This window comes from Magnolia sinica, chromosome 14 (genome assembly GCF_029962835.1).
Source record: "Magnolia sinica isolate HGM2019 chromosome 14, MsV1, whole genome shotgun sequence".
NCBI lineage: Eukaryota > Viridiplantae > Streptophyta > Magnoliopsida > Magnoliales > Magnoliaceae > Magnolia > Magnolia sinica.
Genome location: NC_080586.1, coordinates 10,378,615 through 10,396,329, shown reverse-complemented (window position 1 = coordinate 10,396,329; position 17,715 = coordinate 10,378,615). Strand labels below are relative to the sequence as shown.

The following is a 17,715-nucleotide window of genomic DNA, read 5'->3' as shown; positions in this document are numbered from 1 at the left end:
AAGTCGTACTGGCTGGATGATCGAATTGGACGACTATAGTGCCTCAATAACTAATATACAATGTAAAGTCACACGTGGTTTGGCTTTGGTCACACGTGGTTTGTATGGGCGTGGGACAACCGATTTTGCAGTTCGATATTTACGATAGGATTATAAAATGATCAGGCGATGATATTCAGATGGTTGAGTTCTTACTTTGACTATTGGTTGCTTCTTTCCCATGTCATTTCCTTATTTACTATTTTAAAAACGGTTAGAAATAAGATACAAACAACCGTCTCTATCATGACTACCTTTATAAACCATGCTCTATATACATTGCTTACTTACACAGGTGATTGGTAACATTCAAATAGTGGGCCAACTTATAGATCTCATAGCTACCTAATTGGAAACAATGACACTTTATCTTTTTCCGTATAATGTGGATTTTGTCCCATTTTCCAACCATATTTATCAAATGACATCTTAGTTATGGTTGGTGTATTTTAAAACAATGGTGTTTGGATGCACTTCCTCGAAGGGAGTGTTTTCAAAAATGGAGTTGGAAGCTTACTATTTTAGTCAGTAGGAATACTTGCATCTTAGATCAATTTGGTGTTTTAGGCTCAAATGCCCTGAGAGAGAAGTGTCCAGATGGGCCTTGAGTTAGGGTTAGTAGAAAATTGTGTTAATCTTCTAAGTTTGAAGTGCATAAATTTAACTCCACGTTTGAAACCATATGAAAATAGATATATTATACTGTGGCATGTATGTATGCACGAGCTGGCTTAGGATCCCCAAGTGGAAAAACAAATATTAAGCACATGAGTATGTGAAAAGGATGTTATTTCTTTAGAGATTTTCATAGTATGGGACCACAATATGAGGGATGATTTTGGTTAGCCTACATGGAGGAGCATGCATATGTTATTTCTTCGATTTAGATACATGGCCATACATTGAATAAACAGCTCGAATTTGGTCAAACGCGTGTAATTAGAAATAATATTGGACATGCCAAAGTCATACTTTATCCGAATTGATTAAACACTTGTGACCCCAAGTGCCAAATTAGCCGAATTAGAATTAAACTCATGAAGATTGATCTGACTGTTCAACCACCAGCATTAGAACAATCAAAATATTTAAAAAGAGGAGGGTTGGTGTAACACCCTAAAAATCGGGGGTCGTGCATACGCTCGACTCCCGAGTTCCCGGGGTCACTTATAATCGGTTTTCATTAATATACATTTAATTGGGTTTAAATGCGCAGCCTGGAGTTCCTGGAACATGAAGCACAAATGCACCTGTCGACTGAAATGAAAGAGAACTAGCATATATATATATATATACACACATATACATGACCAAGAAAAATAATAAAGGGTCGCACATGGTGTCACCCAACAAAATCACAAAAGAATAATGTCCAGAGAGAATAGAGCTGAGCCCTCTGCGCAGCGATCCAACGCGCCATCTACAGGTCCGATGAGGGCCCGTTCATCAGCTGGAAGTAAGGGAACTCGTCCTCCTCGAGGCTCGCATCACCAGGCTCCACGTAATCTGCATCACCTGCATCTATGAACGGGTCTGGTTGGTGTTTTAAAACACCGTCCCAGAGTGGGAGTGAGTGATCAACTCAGTGGGTGCTATTAATCTCAAGTTATCATATGCATCAATTTAAATATGGTCTTAATGAAAAACATATAATCACATACATCTAAGAAATCTTATTAATGCGCATGTATGCAGCATGATATGATGCATGCCCTCACAACAACGCTCCCTCGTGCGACAACATCTAACGATCGCCAATGCCAACACTCCCTCAGTGCGACCTCGACTGCCGAGTTGCTATCCTAACTAGTGCGATGCGATGCGATCGTGTTAGCCGAGTTATTAATTAAGTCCATTCATCCAGCAGGTTTGAGAATCTGTCACACCCCACATATCATATGCCCTGAACTAGTTGCGAGGCCAAGGCCCCCCAATGCGTGAGGCCGAGACCCCGCGGTCCTTGACCCCGTCGGGTTTCCCCCATCCCCGACTTCAAGCACATGGGGGTGCTGAATGTGGGGTCGCTCGCGGTCACTACGGGGAGGCGCGTCACCCCAGCGTAGGCCGACAGCTCGAACATAGTGTCCCATTCCACCATGCCCGGCTCACGAGGTTGTGGACCATTTCCCAGTGGATTATTGATGGGCTACCTCGGTTGTAGGGTGTCACAGGTTCCATACAGATGTGAGCAAATAGGGTTAACAAATCATGGTTGGTCAACAGTAGGCTAGACCGCACGAGTCCAGGCGAGTACATGGCGGTACGACATCGGGTGCATGCAACCCATGTAGTCCAACTACTGTCGCCCACACGCACTCGTCCAAATCCGTGGGTTTAGCCTCAAAGCGGTCTTACCAACGGGACTGCCTCAACTTTCCTTGTTTTCTTGACCAACCCTAGGGTTCGAATGGCGGTCCACAACATGTCGACAGAAAGGGTTATCAACTAGCAAAATCATCATAGCATTCTCACACACAAACATATAATTCAAATTTATCTACTAAGCAAGGTATCACGATTTATGAGTAATGGTGCATGTATGTTGTGTGTGTTAGTGAGGAAGTTGCTCACTTCCCACAACTCATGGAGAACAATTTGCACCGGAATAATTAAGGCATGCATGCTATAGGGCAACATCATAAAAGCAATCCGATAAGACATCAACAAGTAATCAACAAATTTTACAACAAGTCATGTAAGAAACGAGAACAAAAATCATGTAAGGAAATCAAATAAATCATATAATTCCACACCACTCCAATAAGCACAAAATCCTAGGTTCTTCTCTATATTCTCTAAATGCTTCAACCAAGCAATCAAAATCATTAATCTCATAATGAAATTGGTGCTAGACCACCTAGGAGTAATAGTCCGCACCTATGGATCGTTGAGATCTTGGAAAACGACCTAGAAGCGCCAAACTCGATGTTGATCGGCCGGAATCCTAAGACAATACACTTGCATGTTAGGATTTCATACAAATCCTATCTCAACAAAGGATTACAAAAAGGATGGGTGCTTACCTCCCTAATCGGATGAAAATCGCTTGCATTTGTGGATGTGGGGTTTCTTGAGGAAAGGGAAGAGGAGTTTCTAGATCTCACCTCCCTTTGGCCCACCATTCTCTCCCTTCTTCCTTCTCTCCTTCTCTCTTTCTCCTCTTTTCTCTTCTTCCTCTCTTCCTTCTCCTTTTTCTCTCCTCTCTCCCTTTGTTCCCTAGGGCAAATTCGTATGAGAGAGGGGTGCCCCAAATGAGGCCCTTTTATAATGCCAGATTTGGTGACAATGGCCCCAAGTGTTGGGTTTTTACTATACTAGACCTATGAGAGGGTCTTTCTAAGCTCTAGGGCCCACTATGGGGTGTACAAGTCAATATACACCGTAGGATAGTTAGCCCTAATGATGATCTATGTATGGATATGATCGGCCCGCCATTTGGATGTGCCGATCGACAGATATGATGAGAAGTCTGTTCAACGGTCGCCGATGGTCGATCGGCGCCACGGCTATATGGATATGAGCAGGGAAATATCCTCACTCTATGTGTGAAGTTTGGTCACAAACCGACGGTCCAAAATCCTCAACTTTGCATGAGAGTGAACGACTCAATTCACTTAAGTTCCAACTCCTTCCTTTAGGGTATTTGCACTTCTCATGCACTCGCCCTTCAGCTCAAGTTGACTGGTTCTAGACCGTACCCAGGTCCGATTCCTGCGATGGACGTCAAGCCCAATGAGACGGACATTATTCTATAGTTTTGGAACTAGTGGTCCACCAACGAGCGGTCTAGATCTTGTTTGGATAATCGGGGTAGTTCTGGTGGCCTGATGAAGGGCCATGCAAAATTTAGGGATGATCAGATATGGGATTTGGTCGCACGGGTCTGATTCGCGATCAACGGTCACCGTGCCACGATCGGGACCCAAATTTTGTGGGCGGGCGTAGAAAAATACATTAGACCTTTACCGTAAATCTGGAAGAAATACGATAGCTGAAATGCCTGAAATCTCAGTTTTATTTACCAGTGCCAGATTCCAATTCTGGCATTGGTGGGTTACATTTGACAAGTGCCAGATTCTACTTCTGCGTGTCCACTAGGTCCGTGGTCCGCGATGGTCCCCAAGCCCAGTGAGATCTATGCTCCCTTAAATTTTTATAATTTTCTGACCTTCCCATGTTGCGGTATAGCCCGCACGGGCTGTCGCTAAGTGTAAACGGCCATTTGGCTTGGAGGCCTGCACCAGGTTTTATCAAGGCTCGTCTGGTCTATTCAATTGAGTTAATCTTGGTCTAATTTATTTGTGATACCTCACTATAAGTGGCTTAAATGAACAGTCCTGTGGTAAATCCTACGTGGACGCCCCAGGACACTGTTCTGGTTGGGTGGGACGTTATACTACACCTGATGCTCAAGTGATCGGGCGGATTCATTGGCTTCCTACGGTTGATTAATCAGATTTATGTGGTTCTTTACTGGTTTCACCCCTGTATAGACTAGCATTAAGTGCTATTGATCATTTAAGTGATATTATAAGTTAATTAAATAAAAAAAAATTCAAGGATTTTTTGGAAATCCAAAACAGTGAAAATCCAGGATGTTACAGTTGGTCCTTCAAAATGGAAATTTTTTTTTCCTTTGCACTAAGGACTTTTCTTTCACCAGTAATAGCATATCAATTTCTTAATATATTAATAATGGTGGGCAAGTTTAAAAATAACGTTGATCGTCGATTTTATTAATCAAAGAAGATAAACTGTACAATTAACAAAGTAGAATAAACAAAGAGAAAAATAATTACCTACAATTGCCTATGTGGACAAAATAACAAAGGTGCACAGTATATAGAACGTGATTGGTGTGATCCACCAAGTAAGAACTCTATAATCGGTAAAATCCAACAATGGAGGTCATAGATATTTATCGTACTTCAAAGGCAATACTATAGTGATGGCACTAGATAGTCATGTATCTAAGCCAAACTATAAACTCTGGACTTGTTGCAAAGTGGCTGGACAGAAATGAAATATCTAAGTTAAAAAGCTAAAAACTAAGATAAACAACGTTATGCTGTAGAAATTGATTGATGGTATGTAACTAGAGGTTGAAGCTCTTTATCGAGTCTACTTTTAAAAGCTTGGTCAGGCGGTGGCCATGCTAGGATTTTCGTTGCTAGTCCTTGAATGTAATCATCCATGTCTTATTAGGATTTTGACTCGTGTGCCCTCCTACTCCGATTTTCTTTTAATTTCGGATGGATTCTTCTACTAATTGCCCCAATTCTCTGTGGTCTTTGTGAAAGTATCAATTGTCTTTGGGAAAATTTTCTTTTAAGCATGATTATGTGAGACGGCGTTGCTGTGTGTAAAGGTGGGCATCGAGTCGAGTCAGACCGAGTTAGGGCTGACTCGACTTGATCTAGTTTTGAAATAGGCCTAACCCTAACTCGACTCGACTCGGTACTGAGTCTAGCGTGCCTGAACCAATCCAAGTTCGATTCTAGCCTGGACTAATCCAGACCGAGTCTGACCCAGTAAAAAGTATTGAGTTTGTTTGACCTGGCACCGATTCGAATCGAGAGATGAGTGAGGGAGGGAGTGGAGAGAAGAGAGGAGGACGATGGTGAATCCGATGATGGTGGTGGGTGGCTGCCGGAAGATTGTCGGGCTTAGAAGAGGAAGGTGGGAGAGAGAGAGAGAGAGAGAGAGAGAGAGAGAGAGAGAGAGAGGGTGGTGTTAGTGGTTGATGGTTGTTGGGCTTGGAAGAGGAGGAGGATGAGGGAGGAAGATAAAGTTTGGGATTAGGTCGGGTGCGACATATAGGGTTAGAGATACCCAAATCCAAGTCGAGTCAGTTTCAGATTAAGTTACTAGGTAACTCGAACTCGACTTGATTTAAGTTCGGATTGGGCGAAGCCTACTTGGTTCGGGTCGAGTCGGGTTCGAACGAGTCGGACGAGTCGAGTTAGGTGAGTCAAGTCGGTTCGTGCCCAGCTCTAGCTATGTGTATACTGGATTGCAGGATATCCAGCATTGATGGAGCTTTAAGTAGCTTCTCGCATGCATCGCAAGTCATACATGCCACATATGCGACGTTGTTCTACTTTTTACAGGTTACGTATCGTCGAAGGATATGCATTAGAGATTTCTCAAGGTGCGAGTGTGACTTATCTCTTGTCATTTATACGTGAATGCTAACATGTAACGACGTCTCATTGGGTAACATGGACTGCATCAAGTTAGGTGTAAACATATCCAAAGGAACTTCCAGTCTATTCTATGCAATTTCCACAAAAATCATTTTTCTTCCTAAAATAACCTTTAGGTGCATATTTTGTGATGGATAAAATGAAAGTTGTCAAGGTGCCTCATAATGCACAACTTGAAAAGGGGTTGTAGATATTCTGCCCAGGATAGGAAAATCTACACTATTCAATATGAATCAACACTTGAAGCCAATTCTAGACATACCTAAATCGTATGCCAATCAATCCAAATAAATTATGCATCAAGAATGTCTCGAGATTTGACTTTAGTTAATACCAGGAATTTAATTCACACTATCATTATTGATCTCAAATACCTTAACTTTCGATCTAAGGAGAGTATTGGAATTTGAACCCAACCAACTTGATAGTTGGTGGTAATTGGATTCCCATAGGCATCTCTGCAAAAGGAGACTTCTTCTTCATTTGAAAAGCGAGATGGGCATTTGAGAACTGTGGGGTATCTTGGAAAGAAATTTTAGGGTTAAGAGAAAAGAAAAGAAGAGAAGAGAAGAGAGAGAGAGAGAGAGAGAGAGAGAGAGAGAGAGAGAGAGAGAGAGATGAAAAAAAAAAAAGTGAGAGGAAGGCTATCTAAGCCAACTCAGTTTGGCCCAAGCCTATCCAATAATTTAGATTAATGAGGCAAAGGTAAATCTGGGGATATTCAATCATTTCTAGCACCTAGAGTGTCGGGTCTCTTGATTAATGTCTGGTACTCTATCTCTATGCTCATGAGTATAGTCAAGTTGTTTTCGTTTTTTTTAACTTTCTACAACTGAATAAGCTCCAAAATATCTCTAAAGCCAATAAAAGAGAGGTTATACTAGGTAGAGAAAGGTGCCTAATTCCTTCATTCTCTATTACCAACACCTGTACTTCGAATCCCAATCGCAAGTCAATCACAAGAATTATACAAGTTAAAGAGTTTTTATCCCCTAACTCATAATGATCATATAATGTTTAGGTAGATTCCAAACTTTATTAGTTAGTGAGGACTCCAGTTAAATCACACCAACCACAAGTCAACCTCACACCAATTCATAACAAAGTGGTTGCCTGACCCAAAAGATTTTGTCTTGAAATGAGGTTTGTGTCAAAAACTCCTTTGAAGGTGCGTCTAAATGGGCCCGTAACTATGTTACATATGACTTATGGACTATCGTTAGAACAACCAATATGATTTAGTGTAGTTTTGATGGGCACTTTTTATATAAATCATGGTGTTAGAATGATCCTAACAATCCAATTAATGGCTATGGAACATTTGATCTAAATTGTTCACAGCTCAAGGTTCTAATCACTGATTTGGGCTGTCCATTTGTTGTGTTGAGCTCCAACTTACATTGCCATGCTTCTTTCTATAAGGTTTGAAGTATGGTTTATGTTGGACGCTCGGTTTGTTTCCTGTCATGTATAATGTGTGTGGGCATGCCAGAATCGATAAAGCAGCTTGATCCAAACTGATCAACTTCGACCCAAGTGTTGAAATAAACAGATACGTCCAATATGATTTATGTTGGGTGCTCGGTTTGTTTCCTGTCATATGTAATGTGTGCAGGCATGCCAGAATTGATAAGCGGCTTGATCTAAACAGATCAACTTCAACTCAAGTGTTAAAATAAGCAGTTACGTCCAATATGAATGTATATGACCAGATTATAAGCAGATCAGTCGCTTAATCAATCACTCGTAGAATTTTATAATGATCAGGCGATAATTAGATGATAAGATTCTTCCTCCGAAGATGGGTTACTTTGTACCTTCAAAAAAAAAATAAAGACTTTTCAGAATACTATTACAATTAAAAAAAAAAACCTCACAATTGATTATTATGAGTGACTATAAGAATACATTTCTTGAAAGAACGGTGTAATATTAGATAAAGAATAAATTCAGCGAATAAGTGTAAATTTGGATTACAACTAAATATTATAGCTAAGAATTACTGCTACTCTTAAAATAAACTAAAATAAAAGATAGATTTGTTTGGTTTGACTGGTAGATGATTGATTTTTTACTATTGGTTATGTTAGATTCCTTTACTATCTATAGAGTTCTGCTATGCTGTTTATTCTTCCATTGCTACAATAGTTATAGTAGTGAAAAAGTCTTTTTCTAGATTCATCTTTTGTTAGATATATATATATATATATATATATATATTTTGGTTGTTCCTCTTCTGTCCTTCCAATTTTGTTCATGTTATTCCAATTTTGTTCATGTTAGAAGTTTTTTATATTTCAAGCTACTTGACTGCATTTCTCTCTTTATCGGTTAAACTTTTAAATAACTCGATCACATCATTCTATCAACCCACCATTGACGTGTAAAATTGAATTTTAGATAACCATATTCTCAAAAAACACTTTAAATATGCTTAAGATCTTTTTATCTGCACCCTATTTTCTCATTACTAGGTCACCATTTCTCCATGATGGGTAGAAACAAGGAACAGCATTTTCGCGAGCATATTGGCATTGCCAATGACGATTCAGGTGCATGGGCCTGAAGTGGCACAAAACACCCCAATAAAGAGTGATACGACCCCTTATCGATGGTAAAAGATGCGGTGGCCCAAACTGATTTTTAAACCATGGTCTAGAATCACTTTGAGTGGACGGTCTTGATCATCAATAGATAACAGCTACGAGAACTAAAGTCCAACTATCACACGGCTAGGATTTGATGTAATTTTGGGGCGGCTGGCCATGACGATCGAGATGCTGGACTAGCTGGACAGCTCAGATATATAGCTTAAACCGACCACGTTTTCAATACACGCGTTGCACACCACACTAGAAAACCAAAGGCTACGACAGAAAAAAGACATACCGTTTGGGAACATAGATTGGGACTGTCGGCATCTCCACCGTTCAATTTGCCTCAAGCCTTCCGACGAACCACAGATCATCGATGGGCGGCCTCTTGATGGACCATAGCTCAAAAGTTTCACAGATCATTTACGCTAGTTATCCTTGTCACAAATCAGGAGTATTAAAGCGATCTGCACCGTCCCATTGGCTGGAAGCCTAATAATCAATGGCGTATTATCAATGTGCAGCCTCTTAGATGAACCATAGGCTAAAAACTTCATGTATTCGATATAATTTCTACTTGATCCTGGTGGGGCACACCTGATGGATGGATTGGATGACATGTAGATAACACGGTGGACCCCACGTTCTATCTGAAAGTTTCTATGGTGGTGGTCCCCCATTATTCCATTTGTTTTGGCCCAAGAGTTACGTATTAATCTGAACTTTAATGGCTAGCCCTAAAATTTTAGGGCGCATCTATTGAACGGCTTAGATGGTCCAATCCTAACCTTTGATGATTTGTTAAACCAGGACCGTCGGATATTTTTTATTTTTAACTGTCCCATAGGACAGATAATTAAACAAGCGTATTCTTTGGTTCGTCATACATATAAACCGATTCCCATAGTTTGGACAGTTTATTTAAATTAATTGTACACCAGGTACACAATTTCTACGTGCCTGAGTATCATCTATCACACTCTACCAGAGCATCATAGTTTTACTCTTCCCAATTGAACAGTGGCATATGTGGAATTTGAAGTAACGACAATGTCATTTTACAGCTTTTTACTTGCATGAAAACCCGAAAGACAGCGAGCCGTTCGCTCGACGGAAGCTCAAACGCGTCTCCGCGGCTTCCAATTTCAATTTTCAAATAAGGTCAACAGTAATGCGTTTGTCACAGCTTACTGATTTTGAAGCAACTCGCCAACCGTACACTGCGAAATTGCAATATATGGAAACCAATCTAGACCGTAGATCTTGTGGGCCTCATCGAGGATGAAGCATATCAAGGAAATCGAACAGATCAGGTGACCATAAAAGAGTCGGACTCAGTCATTGATTTTATACAATTCACACTCTCTATTCAACCAACCATTTGATGGCCACGAATTGGACTGTTTTGGATTAGTTGGGACCAAGAGTTACGACGGTGTGGATTGAAAGGCGACATGACACGTGCGGTATAGATGTTTAGCCACAGTTTAGCAAGTCGTGCCAAACGCATATCGGAGAAGGGAAACTAAAGACGGAGAGAGATAAACAAGCAAAATGCTTGGTCGACTGCAGCAACAGATTCTTTGAATAATGTACTTTGGACTTATCGGTTTTTCACTTTTTTAAAAATAAAAGAAAATTTGCAAAACAACACTCACTTATGGAGAATTTATATTTCAACGCTTTTTTTTCTTTTTTTAGTTTTTAAAAAGCTACCTCATTAATTTATATAATTGTCATCCCACCCTCCATTGCCTTTAACAGCGTTTGGGTGGGTATGCCAGTAAATAGATTAGCTACTTAAGTGAGCTTTACTGTGATTCTAATTTAAAATTCACTTGATTAGAAATAACCTCTATTCATAATTCAAGCAACGAAGAAAAGTATAAGGCAATGATTGTCCTCCAAACCATTTTCCTTGGCATGGCCCACCTAAATCATGGATAGACTTATTTCTAGGCTCAAGCTTAAATTGTGACATGGCATCTAATGTTTAGAGTGAATTTCATATCATTATTGTGGTGAGTTCTATAAAAATCAAAAGTAGGTCTCTCTTTCAATTATTTTTTAAATGCAATCACTTGAATCATAAATTAGTCTTTTTTTTTCTGAGCTTAAGCTGAAAATACTTATCTAACAGTTGGAGTAAATTTCACATATACATTATGGTTGACCCTATCAAAATTCAAGTTTGTGAGTCTTGGAGAGATCATTAAGTAAAAAGAAACTCTTAATTTTGATGGGCCATTGTGATACTAATGTAAGATCCACTCCAAATAAATATTTAGTCCCTTGCAAGGCTAAGGACGCGAAAAATCCAGCGACCGTAGTTTGGATGGGGTACGCCAAAGGAAATAATTTGGAGATAAATGTCCAACCCTAGATTTTTATGGGGCCCATTGTAATAACTACATGGAATCCACTCCCTCTATTAGATTTCGCACAAAAAGTTAGGTCCATGGCTCAAAAATATGTCCATGTATGGTTCACATGAGCTAAACAAATTACAAGGTGATTGATGCCCTGTACATTGTTTCTAACCATATGATCCACCTAAATCATAACTTGAGTTGATTTTTGGGCCCTTAGCCTAACATGAGGTGACTCACCTGTTGGTTACAATGGACTTTATATAAACAACATGGTGAGGCCCACCCGACCCAGCAACCCATTTGCTCGCACACTTTCCAAATGAAAGGTAGTAAATGATAATTATATCAACTAATGTGGTAGCTTTTTTAAAAAGGTACCAAAATGTTATTTCCATATTAGTTGGGTGAGTTTTTGTAAAGTTTTCAAAAAAAAAAAAAAAACAAAAATTAAACAAGCAAGCAAAGGCCATTTTCAATACCAGTTCAAAGACCTCTTCTCACCCTCTTACCATCTCTCTCTCACCCTCTTGCCATTTCTCCTCTCTCTCTCTCTTACCATTTCTCCTCTCTCTCTCTCTCTCTCTCTCTCTCTCTCAAGCCGGCCAAATACAACGAAATAAAAAGAAAAGAAAAAAAAAATACAGCTTTCTCTAAGCTGTTAACGTCTTAACGACGCGCTTTCTTCCAATCCTCTCTCTCTCTCTCTCTCTCTCTCTCTCTCTCTCTCTCCAAAAGCCCATCTCTACATCTCTCAGACTTTCACGATTCTTCAACCCCAGATCATCTCTTCCTATCTAGCAAATTCCTCTCTTTCTACCCTCAAACAACACAAATAGCTCCGAAAAAAAAAAACCCAACTCTGTGTATCTTTCTTCATATCCCTAAATCACTCTTCTTCCTCCATAAGCCCATCTTCTCTACATACCCAAAACCTCTCTTTCTTCTCCCCAAAAGCCCATCTCTCAATATATCCGAACACTCTCCTTCTCCAATTCAAAAAACCCCCTTTTTAAAGTATCTCTCTGTACGCCCATTTGAAAAACCCACCTCTAGATATCTCTCCATACCCAAAAACCATTTTTCAGCATCTCTCAGTACGCCCCCAATCCCTCTTTCCTTCCCCTCAAAAACCCCATCTCTGTAAATCTCTTCAAGTTCCCAAAAGACCCATGTCTTTCAATCTCCTCCCAATATTCCTCCTCTTCTCCTCCATCTTCATCCCTTCTGCCATCTCCCAAGCGCCGGCCCCGGCCGCAGACTCCTGCAATGGCATCTTCCTAACCTACACTTTCAGTCAGCGTACCCGCATCCACCCTTTCCTCCCGGACCCCGACCTCCAACCCTACGCCTTCCAGTCAACCGCCACCATTCTCAATGCTGGCGCCGACGACCTCAAGTCCTGGAAACTCTTCGTTGGGTTCCAGCACGATGAGATCCTCGTCTCCGCCAATCCGGCTGTTCTGTCTGATGGGTCATCCTTCCCAGCGAGTGTCGGCAACGGGACATCATTCTCAGGATTCCCCAACACGGATCTCAAGACGGCAATTGAGACTGCCGGTGACCTCAGCCAGATCCAGGTCCAAATTCAATTGGTCGGGACCCAGTTCGGCGTTCGGTCGCCTGCTATCCCAATGCCATTGAACATTAGCCTGGCCAATGACGGGTACAAATGTCCTTCTCCCAGAGTCGAAGGTATGTTCTTCTCTCCTTCATAGTTCGATTTTGGGTTGTCTTTGGATTTTATTTTCTTCGATGAATATTAACATTTTAAAGATAATTTCTGTAGAATAGAGTAGCCATTGCATTTCGGGTTGTCTTCCATCTTATTGGAATTGTTTACTGTTATGACTTTTTATAAACACTCGCTGCAACCAAACATACCTTTATAGAATTAGCCAATGCCGTTGACAAATCCCAAATCGCGTTCAATGTAATCTGTTCAGTTCGCTCCTTTACATATCACATGAAAGCTATCAGATATAGAATGGTCCGCATGATCGTAGGAAGGATACATAAACATGGTGAGTGAAATTGGTCCCTTTAGATACGCCTTGTTGACAAATTCCACAGGCTATTTGTTCATTCATTTTAAACGCTACTGATATAGGAAGCTCTATTTTAATGCATTTCGTTGGTGTTCAATTTTAAACATCCTGGGTTGGGTTTCACCCTAACAACCTTGTGACTAATGCAAAGTGAATAAGTTATCTAAGTTTTTTGTGGGCACAGGTTATACCATTTATAAATTACAACAATTGAATTTTGATTACACATTAACATTGCTTGCTGTGGAAAAATGATGAATTGTTCTTTGTTAGAATAGGGTTTTTGTCTAGGCGGTAGGGTGGTCTTGGGTTTGAATGTAAGTTTAGGAAGCCTAAATCCAGACCTTAGAAGCAGTTTTAGAAGGCCCTGTTTGGGGTCACATGCAGGGCACTTGGAAAATGGGCGGTGGGACGTGTGGGGTACTTCATAAAGATAGGGGTCAATTTACATTTCCCTCAATTTCTTGGAATACTTCGTAAAGAGAGGGGTCAATTTACATTTCCCTCAATTTCTTGGAAAGGCATTTCTTAAGAATGGGCAAGAAAATGAAAAGAGGCATTTTGCAAGAAATGAGGGGCAAATGGAAATGTAATTTCTGGAAATTTGCAAAAGCAAACAATGAAATGCTGCCTTCGTGGGAATGGTGTTTCCTCAATTTAGATTCAATGATCTAAACATGCTCTATAGGTATCATGATGATGCAACCAAATGGGCACACAAGCCATTGATTAGATTTGAAGAATCCACCCGCATCCTACATGTGCACACAAGGAAAGGCTTACTTTCTTTTGTACAAAAAGGTATGTGTGTTCTTGCAGCCTCTATGAGTCACATCCCTGTCGTATATCCATGGGCTCTCTAGTAATATATGTGTGACCTTCATTGGAATAATGTCACACTAAAGTGATTCTTCTTAATGACCTAAGGAGAAGTTCATTAAGCATTGCTTGGTCATGGGGAGAAACTTGTCATTCACCCACGCAATCTTGTATGGCTTGGGATGCTTGTGAGGCTTCAGCTTCAACTTATCCACCATGCTTTGCGAGGCTACGTTCATACTACCGTCTCTATCAATAATGACCTCGACAGCCTTTCCACCACATGATATTCGTGTGTGGAAGATATTGGTTCTCAACCAGTCTTCTTAGGCCTCATTTGTTGTTGTTGTTAGAATCCTCCTAACCACCAACAATAACTTATTTCCTAACATGGAGATATGAAAGAAAAGGAAATTAGAGATAGGCAAATGGAAAAAGAAGAAGAAGGAAAGTGGGCCTCTTTTTGTGCACACATGTGGAGTGTGCACATTACCCATAACAAAAATGTACATGCTTTTGTTGTTCTTCTCTCTTTTTTTTTTTTTTTTTTAATACTCTTTTGTTTGGGTGCTAATATTTTAATAGAACGAGTCGTGTTTATAAAAACTACCATTTCTTGAGATCATTATCCATGATTTTCGATGTTTTGCAAATCAATAATTTGTTATTTTAAACTACTAGTAATTTCCTTGGAAGTCAGTCATAGTTTCTAATGGAACTATGTGAATGTTCTTTCAGATTTCCTTCATCTTTATTGTTCTCATTGTTTTATTTATTAATTTAAATTATTATTTATTTGTGTATGAAGTATCCCCATGCCTAGATTTTTTAGGTTTGTTGTGGATACTTTGGCACTTTCCATCCGTGCCATGTGTCTAGGTAACATTGGGCATATCTCAAATTCATAGTTCGGGAGTCCAGCTATGAAACCAGGAATCTTGGGGAGCATTTATTGCAAGGGAATAACTTTTATTGCTTTTGAAAAAGTATCTCATTTTGTAGATTTGCCAAGTCTTTATTGAGATTTGGAATGGCGACAAAGAACCATGGATGTATGGGATGTGGATTGGGGACTAAAAACAAACAAGGGATATTTCAAATCCATGGATTTCGCAATTCCCTCCCCCAAACAGCCTCCAAGCAAATCCTACTCTTAACTCCCTTGCTGGTTTTCATTTTTGCTATCCTGTTCTTCCAAATGTTTGCCCTAAGAGCTGCTCTTCATTACAATCTCCTTGTGATGTTTGGCTGATTATTGAGATTCAATTCATAAATTTTATCATTGGGGTGTTATATGATACTCAGGTAGTGCATGACGCTTGATTCTCAGGCAGTCAGACATTTTACATGTGGCATAAATTAACTCAAATTATACTGACTAAATTGCAGAACTCTCGTTCACACTAAGTCACAGTCCGAAAATCAGTTTGTTTGAACAAATCCTAACCTCTGATTTGTGGAGACATGTTTGTTGAAATAGGACCATCGGATATTTTTCAATTTTAACTGTTCAATAGAAGTCCACCTATCTGATAGTTAAATAACTAAATAAGTGCTGTTTTTGTTCTTTCATGATACATCCAAACTGGGAGTAACTTGGACAGTTTAATTTGACTAGTATGCAATGTATGTAATGTCTTCTCAAACAACTGATCATAACACAATCAATTCATCTTGGATTGGTTTGGGCAGTTCCCTTGTGATGTCCTCTATTGTTATGACCGTCGATCTTTTATGAAACTTTTGCTGCCCTTTTTTATGGGTTGTGAATTGTGTATTTTGCTTTGCAGGAGTGAGTTCCATGTTTGTTTGTTGCACGAAAGATGCCAACTTCAAAGTAAACATCACTGAAGAAGAGTTTCTACCCCGTCTAGATGGCGACCTTACAATAGCTTATGACGTGCTTCAATCATATGAATCTAATTACTTGGCTCAGGTCACAATTTCTAATCACAACCCACTCGGCCGTCTGGATAATTGGAATCTGGAATGGGAATGGATGAGGGGGGAATTCATCAACAGCATGAGGGGTGCTTATACAACATCTGTGGATCCGACAGACTGCATCTACGGCGTGCAAGGCACATTCTACCAGGCGTTAGATTTCAGCAAGGTCATGAATTGCCAGAAATCTCCAACAATCTTGGACCTTCCCTTAACCAAGGCCAATGACTCTGCCGTTGGTTTGATACCGTTCTGTTGCAGGAATGGGACTATCCTGCCACGTTCCATGGATCCGAGCAAATCCACATCAGCATTCCAGCTCCAAGTCTATAAAATGCCCCCAGATCTCAACCGTACAGTGCTTTACGCACCACAGAACTGGAAGATCAGTGGGACGCTCAACCCGGACTACCAATGCGGGCCTCCGGTGCGTGTTAGCCCGACTCAGTTTCCTGACACAAGTGGATTAGAGTCAACGACATCTGCAATTGCTAGCTGGCAAGTAGTTTGCAACATTACACAGCCAAAGGGATCAAGTCCACGTTGTTGCGTCTCGTTCTCTGCATTCTACAACGAATCTGTCATTCCCTGTCAAACTTGCGCTTGTGGGTGTCCGTCGAATGTCAGTCCTGCTTGTAGCTCTACGGCACCCGCTCTTCTCCTCCCATCGGAGGCTCTTCTTGTACCTTTTGCCAATAGAACAGTAAAAGCTCTTGCTTGGGCCGACCTCAAGCACTTCACTGTGCCACGCCCATTGCCCTGCGGTGACAACTGTGGTGTCAGCATCAATTGGCACATTGCTACAGACTATAACCGTGGTTGGAGTGCGAGAATCACACTCTTCAATTGGGAGGACACCAGCTTTGCTGATTGGTTTACTGCAGTCCAGTTGGACAAGGCAGTCGCGGGCTACGAAAACATGTTCTCCTTCAATGGAAGCAGATTGTCTGATGTGAACAACACCATATTCATGCAAGGGAACCCGGGTTTGAACTACTTGGTAGCGGAGACAGATGGGGCCAACCCCTCGCAGGATCCTCGAGTGCCCGGGAAACAGCAGACGGTGATTTCATTTACGAAGAAGTCAACTCCTGGGATTGATGTGGCTGGAGGAGACGGGTTTCCAAGTAAGGTGTTTTTCAATGGGGAGGAGTGTTCGCTTCCGTCTGTACTTCCTACCTCGTGGGCCTACAGGGCTGGTATCAATAGCTTCCTTTGGGCCATTCTTTTAGCCCTGGTGGTTCTTGTGTTGGAGCAATAGCTCTCAGGATAGGCGTGTATGCTTGTTGTCACTGCCGATTATTTGATTCTTTCGAAGGCTGGCCGGTGTATTTGTGCAAAACTGCGTGTTTGGCATTTGATTGAGGCAGCCACCCATGGTAGTTACTGTAGAAAGCAGGAAGCTTTGGGTGTTTGTTAGGATGTCTCTGAGGATATATGCATTGTGGTGTTGACTAGTTTTACAGGCGGGGGTTGTGGAGTTTGCTGATTTCAGATGTAGAGATGGTCTGAGAGCTTTGAAATTCACTTGGGTTTGTCATGTTTCGTCTGCTCCTCCCTCACAAGTTTTTCTTTTGAAACGTATATAAGGTATGTAATCATTGATAGAATTTCTGTTTTAAGAGACTATCTTCTTTCACCAAACAATCAACAGCATTCTTCTTTAGCCTTTAGGGGAGTTTTTCTCTTTTCATTA

The 17,715-nt window shown here is 40.8% G+C and overlaps 1 protein-coding gene across 1 annotated transcript; it reads left to right on the top strand.

The window, feature by feature from the left end:
* The first annotated feature begins 11,880 nt into the window (after positions 1 to 11,880).
* On the top strand, positions 11,881 to 17,715 carry LOC131224873 (COBRA-like protein 7). Its single transcript, XM_058220319.1, has 2 exons — positions 11,881 to 12,903; positions 15,866 to 17,715. The coding sequence occupies exons 1-2, from the start codon at positions 12,381 to 12,383 to the stop codon at positions 17,278 to 17,280; spliced, it is 1,938 nt and encodes a 645-aa protein (XP_058076302.1). The 5' UTR covers positions 11,881 to 12,380; the 3' UTR covers positions 17,281 to 17,715.

Excerpts from the sequence above, each read along its gene's own strand:
- LOC131224873 (XM_058220319.1), top strand. The coding sequence starts at position 12,381 with ATGTCTTTCAATCTCCTCCCAATATTCCTCCTCTTCTCCTCCATCTTC. Across the intron at positions 12,904-15,865 it reads TCCTTCTCCCAGAGTCGAAG|GAGTGAGTTCCATGTTTGTT; the intron begins GTATGTTCTTCT and ends TTTGCTTTGCAG.